The sequence below is a fragment of the Alosa sapidissima genome, chromosome 1, assembly GCF_018492685.1.
Source record: "Alosa sapidissima isolate fAloSap1 chromosome 1, fAloSap1.pri, whole genome shotgun sequence".
In the NCBI taxonomy this organism is placed as follows: Eukaryota; Metazoa; Chordata; class Actinopteri; order Clupeiformes; family Clupeidae; genus Alosa; species Alosa sapidissima.
Window position 1 is genome coordinate 14,583,410 of NC_055957.1, and position 8,384 is coordinate 14,591,793.

At 42.6% G+C, this 8,384-nt stretch overlaps 1 gene segment (V, D, J or C); it reads right to left on the bottom strand.

Moving 5' to 3' along the window:
• Nucleotides 1–7,220: 7,220 nt before the first annotated feature.
• On the bottom strand, nt 7,221–7,780 carry LOC121723027. The segment is given in 2 exon segments: nt 7,221–7,576; nt 7,731–7,780. Coding segments are annotated over 2 exon segments (402 nt in total).
• Nucleotides 7,781–8,384: the final 604 nt, after the last annotated feature.

Genomic DNA, 8,384 nt, shown 5'->3' on the forward strand with positions numbered 1-8,384 from the left:
TTGTGAAGCCAGATGTGTGTTCTGGTTCGATAGTTCACCTGCGGCGGCTAGAGTGAGATGAATGCATTGAGCTGCAGACCCAAGGCCAAGATGGATGCGTGTGAGCTACACCTTAGCACCTGCTCTTGGAAAGCCCCCCAAAATAAGATGAGCAGCATCAGTAATGCAAGGGAAGCATGACCTTGCGACGTAGACAAAGGACTTCAGGACAATTCATGCCTGTATGTGACAGGAGGAAGAAACATATGTTACTGAAATATGACGAGACAACGAACAGATGAGTGCTGGGGTACCACCATGGTGCTTATGCATCTCAGAGTGCAGAGGAGCTCTGAGAATGACTTAACGCGAGCTTGCTATACCAGCTGCACCACTGTGGCAGGATAGTACAGTTTAGAACTGGCTGCTGGAGAGACAATGAGTAAAGGTAGCAATGAGGAGAGAATAAGCAATACATATCGCCCAACTGGATGCAGAAATTATATTAGTCATGCGCCAAGCACTGGCCCCTGAGTGAGTGGAGGGGTGTGCATTCACGTGACATTCCATGTGGCCAGGACATTTTTAATCAAAGCGACTGACAATGTACCCTGGGAATCCAGAGTTCTCACGGAAGCGTTTGCTCAGGGAGAGACTCGAGTCTGGCAAGGAGTATGATGCACGTAACTTTTGCCCCTTGCATCGCGGGGAACCAATATCTGTGTAGCTGATATAGCGGGCCAGAGGCGATCTAAACAGATGACAGATGTAGTGTCATCCAATTGCGTCGAGTCTGGAATCAGGCAGTTAACATTGACCGTATAGCGGTATCCTGAACCATGAGCTGGGCAACCAGCGTCCAGGGCAACCCAGACAGACATGACGGCCGGGCAACCGGCATCCAGGGCCACCTGGACCAAACTGGGCAACCAGCGTCTAGGGCAACCTAGACGAGCGTCATGAGCCGGGCAACCGGCGTCCAAGGCAACCTGGACAGTGAGCTGGGCAACCAGCGTCTAGGACAACCTAGACCAACGTGACGGCAAACAGGTTAAAGCTAAAACAATTCTCCCACAATGCCAGTGCAATTAAAAACAATTTACAAGGTAGAGCACAATAACGAAAAGTGCATCAGTGAGTGCCGGTTTTACACAGTCAAGAGTCAGTTCTAGACAGGTGATAAGTGCTGGGATTAGGAAGGCTAGTTTTAAGCCGTGCTACAAGAGGAGATATCCTCGAAAGCGCTGGCCTTCGGGAGATTTGTGAAGACGGAGGGATGACCCCCCTCCAGTATGAACTGGAAACATGATCCACACGATTGCGTGATTCTGTGAACCGGCACTGCCATCCCTGTAAGAAAGTAGATGTTAGTGTGATATGTGGAACTGCTTCTCCATTGACGAACTGCACGACGAACTGGAGGAGAATGTAAAAGGAACTTGCACGTCCTCCCTGGCGCGATCACTTCGGGTGAGCATATCTGCCAAAAACAAAACAGCCAAGGCAAAATAGGAGAATGGAAATTAGAGCACACATTTGCAGAGGATCCTGCTAAAACGGCATTTCGAGTCAGCAATCAATGTGACTGATGGCATGACTAGATGGGCTGAAATCACGTGGATACGCAGAGACCCGTTGTGTCTAAAGAGAGTGCATGAAGGGCGCGGCGTTGGCCTGAAGGAGACTTGAGTCTGCCAGTGATGATGGACCGCTCCGTTTGACTGGCAATTGATGACCATGGGCCGGCGTGCCGTCATTTTGGTTCGAGCTTTGGTGTAAGACCCCCCAAAATTGAGAACCCAGATAGCTGAGAACGTAGGGGACGTCACGGCATACCTGGGACATCACAGATCAGCGGTAGCTGAGAGTAGTTTGAGCAACGGCAAGTGCATGTAGAGAATCACCCGAGGAAGGCCGTGTAGACTTCCTACCAGAAGGTATGGGACGCAATCCCGGATGATTAAACGAATGCAACGATGAACTGGCTTCCCGCAGCCATGCACAAGGAGTGACACCTGAACCGAAGGTCCAGCAGACGAGTAGCCTAGCCTAAAGCCTATGCAGCCCAACGAGCAGCGAGGCAAATTAAGAGGCTACACAAAAAGACAACTGGTTTGACGACACTCAACCAAGGTAGACATCGAGATAACCACAGTGAGTGTAGAACATCAATTAAACAGGTCTTAATACAAGGTTGGGTTCAACGGCAGCGTGGTGCAGGCCAGCAATTTACAGCACAAATCGCAAGGATTATAAAATCAGCAGGAATTATGTAAGGAGGCTTAAGTGAAAGTTAAACCGTGTCAGACAAGTCAGTTTGTTTGCTGCCCGACGAATATCGTTGGCAAGCAGGTTGCATGACAGTGGGTAGAGTGTAGCCCAGCTCGAGGAGCTTGGGAAGAGAGCACGATAACCTTACCGACCAGACGCTGAAGCTTGAGAAATTGTTGTCGAAAACAACATGGGCCTGCAACAGAGTTGCGCGAGGACGGCGACCCGGCAGTATGCTATCGTGAATTGAAGGCTGCAACAGCGTGAGCGTGACTGGCTCCGATAGGCAGAGATTAGCGATGAAGCGACATGCAGTGGCCCTGACTGAAGGACGCACGGGTCTGAACAGCGCAGCAAACGAGCGCGGTAGGATTGTAACAAGTAACGCCACTGAGGGCAGAAGGGGCGAATGTAAAAATGCAGAGAGCCCAGGTCCACGCGGAAGCCTGAGCTAGGACGTCAAAGTCAGCGTACTGAGAAGCAGAAGCAGTGTTAGGTGGTACATATTTAAAGAGCCCACTGAATTCCTATAGGCTAGCGCTGATTGAATGAGTGAATGATCAGATTGCGGGGCTTTCCCGAAAGTAGGCAACGCTAAGATTGGCTCCGTGTAAGCAGTTCCTAGTAGAACTTTCGCTGAAGCTATCATAGACTTACATGTTGACAATTTGGAAGACTTCTCATTTGCTTGTGTATTTGTGAAAAGAATGTTTGATGTATATATTACTGACACTTGTGCTCAGTAATCCTTTTTTGTGAATTACTTCAAATCAATTGATTTGTTAACAACGATGAGCCCCCACAATGTTGAATGAATAAACAAATAGATAAGAAAAATAAAAGCAGCGAAAACCCTTGATGGAAGACGCAAAGAAAAGGAAAAGAGCTTCAGACCGAGCGAGGGGGAGTTTTGTAGAGAAAAAGCATCAGGTTTGCCTGGTGTCCCTTTAAATGAAATGCCATTTGAGGCACTTGCAGACTGCATGCCAGTATTTGCATTTAAGGTGTAAGTGTGAGTAGAGAGTTTTTGTCGGAGGGTTGAGTGACACTGTGGAGCTCAGGGAACAGAAATACACAGCAGTGTAGACAACAGAGTGCAACACTTTCAGACTCTGGATGGTCAAAGGAACTGTTTTTGAAGTTATGTTGAGTGTTGTGGAATATTACAGACGAGGGTCTACATCTGACGTCTGATTTGGCCCAGGAGAGAACATGCTGAGAAGATGCTGAGGAGCTGAGTTTGGATGCTGGTGATACCCCTGTACCACTGTCAAGACTGTGGATTTGAGGAGGAGTAGCTGCATGAAAGGGTTAAACCAGATCCCTCCATATGAGAGACCTCAGTACTATCTGGAGTAATCATATCAGCATTGATGAGCCCTGCCAGAGGAAAAGAAACAAAAATGTATGTAACCTGAAATAGGTAAATATAACAGCTATGAATGAGAGTTGTGCATATATCAGTATGCATAATGCTGTATATGCTGCTGTTTTCATTCTCATTCTTTAAAATAATAATAATAATAATAATAATAATAATAATAATAATAATAATAATAATTTTGCTGTGTAATACTATTGCAAATGTAGAACTGCTCTTACCTAAGAAGGCTAAAAACAGTAGCAGTGCTACATGAATCCTCATGGTAATGTCCATAGTGTAGTTCATGAGGCAGGGTGGTATGCAGATCTGCTTGGAATCAGTTCTTCACCTTCACTTAAATCTGATGTCACCATGATGCTGTCTGTTCAGCTCCTCCTCTGACTGGTAGAGGGTTGGTGAACTTCATAATATCTTTGGTGATAAGGATAATGATAAAACTGAAAAAAAAAATGTTCCCATCAAGCTGCGGGGCAGACCAGGTCACGCCCACCCATTCGCCAGGTCCTTCTGATGGCATGTGAATATCAGGGCCCTATCATGACAGTCATCGTCACTCGTCAAAAGCTTATTCAAATTTAGTAGGATGTCCAGTCCACACTGGGAGGGTTTTCGTTATCAAACGTTGAGCGCATGGCGCAACAAGGTGTTTCTCAGTTTTTTTTTAATCAGTCATGGGTGTGTTTTGGGCCTAACATCATTTAAACCAATGAGAATGACATCTGTCATTCCCTTTAACGGCGCAAAGCACGATATCAAATAAATTCATCGGTATTTTGACATTCAACGGCGCATTTGAAGGAGGCTGCTTACGAGACCGTATGGAATAGTCATCCCACTAAACCAGTGGTTCTCAAACTTTGATTTTTATGTTTTTAGTCAAAGGCTCCCATTGACATAATGCCTTTGATGTTGACCTATATGTGAGAAGACATTTTCTGCCTTTGCTTCCAATCCCCATCTCACAACATTTCAAAACCAAATTATGTCGGTTAGAGAGAAGGGTGTCACGAGACTTGGCCCATGTTTTTTGGGGGGCCGCCAGACAAAACGTTTAAGAACCACTGCACTAAACCATGCTTTACTAAAACCTAGCATAGCCTTCACGCATTTGCACTCCTCTATTATTTGAACTCATTGGCAAAGTGAGTTCAAAGAGTTGCGGTAACACTTTATTTTAATGTGTCGCTGTTACAGTGTACCTACCTGATTAGGTACAGTGGTACAACCTGTGTAACAACATGTACTATCAGGTACTATCATTGTACTTGCATTATGTATTTGTGGGTACCTACATATAGTTGTTACATTGTAATACTGAGTGCTTTTACAAAACTTTGCCAATTTGCCAAAATTTTCATCAGAGGCAAAGAGCTGACCTGAGACCTGCTGGATGGGGTAAATCTGGTCATGGTAGATTTGATATACAAACCATTCTTAGCTCCGGTCAAGGCCTCATTGTCTTCAGTGTACATGTAACAGCTGTGCTGCTACAACCTTGTTACTCTTTGATACAGTGGAATAAACGTATTAAGTGTACCAGTTAATTACTTACATGTACATATGACATGTATGTTGTGTCTTTGATGTCTTGGAACAGGTCTACTAATTCACATGTACTATGTGGTGTAACAGCAGACACGTTTCAACACATCAATTACACATTACAGGATGCATGACATCATTGACAGGATGTATATAATTTGTACATGTAAGTACTTAACTGGTACACTTTATTTTAATGTGTTTATTCCACTGTATCAAAAGAGTAATAAATGTGTACCGACACAGTTGATACATGTACTACAGTATGTAGGGTAATGGCAGACATGTTCCAAGACACCAATGACACAACATACATGTAATATGTAATTGTAAGTACTTAACTGGTACACTTCATTTTAATGGGTTTATGCCACTGTATCAAAGAGCAATAAATGTGTACCAACACAGTTAATATATGTACTATGTAGTGAATTAGTCGACCTGTTCCAAGACATCGAAGACATAACATACATGTCATATGTACATGTAAGTAATTAACTGGTACACTTAATAGGTTTATTCCACTGTATCAAAGTGTAACAAGGTTGTAGCAGCACAGCTGTTACATGTACTCTGAAGACAATGAGGCCTTGACTGGAGCTAAGAATGGTTTGTATATCAAATCTACCATGACCATATTTACCCCATCCAGCAGGTCTCAGATCAGCTCTTTGCCTCTGATGAAAATGTAGGCAAATTGGCAAAGTTTTGTAAAAGCACTCAGTATTACAATGTAACAACTATATGTAGGTACCCACAAATACATAATGCAAGTACAATGATAGTACCTGATAGTATATGTTGTTACACAGGTTGTACCACTGTACCTAATCAGGTAGGTACACTGTAACAGCGACACATTAAAATAAAGTGTTACCGGATATGTACCAGTGTCAAATAAACAACAATAATAAAAACACTATGTTATACCATTGAATATTGGACAAAAAATGAATGTATTTGAAAAGAAAATGACAGACCAAAGTCAACAGTTTGACAAATGTATCAGGTAATTTGTATTTTATGTAAGAGCACAAACTCGATGAGAGGGTGCTCAGTGGTAGTGGGGGAGGGGCATGAGAGTTGTAAACATTGAATATTTTGGCTCCTCAAGTCCCCTCAATCTGTCAGACTTTCCAACTGCAGCTTTAATGTGGGTAGCAATGATGGACACAATTTGCTTGTTTTAATGGCACAAAGAATTAGTAATCTGTAGACATGCATTTAGGATTTATAGCAAATTATTTTGCCTATGGGTTGCTAAAATGAGAGACAGCATCGTTCTGCTATAGTCATATAATTGAACTGTGATGACAGCCAACAAACAATGTAGCTTATTATGCTGTTTTTATTTTCTCTCTCTTTCACTGTCTTTCACTGCCTCTAGTGTCATGTTTTAATACTGTGCAATAATTGTGTAACCTCATCCCCTGGAAACAAGACAGGTTGTCATGAATGTGTAATAAACATTATGAACAAGTTATTATTGTTCATGACATAACACTTCTTTCACTCGCTTCTGTCAAGTGTAATTCAGTTTTTGTTATGACAAGTTAGGGTTAGTGTTATGACAGTGTCATGTCACTCTTATGTAGACACCTTCAAGTAAAGTGTTAGCAAAATTCTTTGTGCCATTAGAGGTGATACCCTGAGATTGCCTGACAGATGATATCCTGAAAGATGGTGCCTGGCATTCACAGTCTCTATTTAGAGATAGGCTAGCTAACAACAGGCATTTACAATGTCAGTGTGACATGTTGGTTCACCTGCTGGATAAAACAGGTGCTGGAGAAAGTGATATTGTTATTCCCTTTTCCCTTTTTATCGCAAACTATTATTCCTTTTGCTTACATTTTTGCCCAGTACATATGTTTGTTCATTGCAAGCACTAATATAAGCATAGATTCCGTCACTCTCTGCCTCACCATCAGACGAGGATCTAGTACATTTGTGCATTTTCTCTGAATATGTTTTAACTAAAATCAATTCAGTGTAAATGATGTTTTCCACATTTGAGTCATTACCATTTTCAGGTGTCTCTTGACTAAGACAGTTTTTGTATGAGAGCTGAGTCTGCAGCTGTCACTGTGGGCTGCAGGGCACAGTAGTACACAGCAGAGTCAGACACTTGCAGATCCTGGATCGTCAGATTAACAGTTTTTGTGTCTGTGTTGAGTGTAGCATTGAATCTCCTCTTAAAATCTGGGCCATTGTCTTGTCTAAGAGATGTTTTCAGTAGAATATATTTTGGGAATCCATTTGGTTTCTGCTGATACCAGAAGAGGTACTGATTAGCAGTGGACGCTGTGGTCTCATACTGACAGCTGAGGGTCACCATGCTGCCTTCAAGACCCGTCTCATCTTTAGGTTGAGTAACAGAGTCGCCCTTTACAGAGCACACTGTGAAGACAACAGAGCCACATGAAATACCAAAAAGATTGAAAAATATGATTAAACATTACAGTATACTGTATCTTGAATTTCCCCTTAGGGATCAATAAAGTATCTATCTATCTATCTATCTATCTATACTGCATTTTAGGATATTTCTTACCACTGAAATAAACAGCTAGAATGAATGCCTTTATGTAATATTCCATGGTTGAACTGTGGTGACTGACTCACTTCAGTTCTTAAATCACATTCTGACACACACATATGGTGCATTGGAGCTTCATTCTGCAGGTTTTGACATTACATTTGCGCCCCCCTCAGTTCACAATGAGAACAGCACAAAGTACAGAGCGACAAGCCTTAACAAAGACATCAATGGACTCTTTTCCAGACCAAACTGCAGAGAAAATTCATTCAGTTATACATTTTCAGCCAATCTCTATGTGCTACAGGGCAAAAGACATTTAAACATTAAAAACACTGAAAGAAATTAAAAAAAAACATTAAGATATTATAATAGGCAGCAGCAATTATAGGGTTAAAAAAGCAGCTAGCCAGGTTTTAGTCTGCTAAAAAATTAATGTTTTACGTTTTTAAGAGAGGACATTCCATAAGGGGCAGCAGAGAAGAAGGCCCGATCACCCATTGTTCTAAGTCTTGTCCTGGGGGTGTGGAGACGCTTTGAGTGAGTAGAATGGAGGGATCATCTTGAGATTAGTGGGGTGAGTAGGTAAGGGGTGCATTGCCATGGATGCACTGGTGAGTGAGAAACCAGCAGTCTTATAATAGTTATGTCCCCTCAGTTTGAAATGAT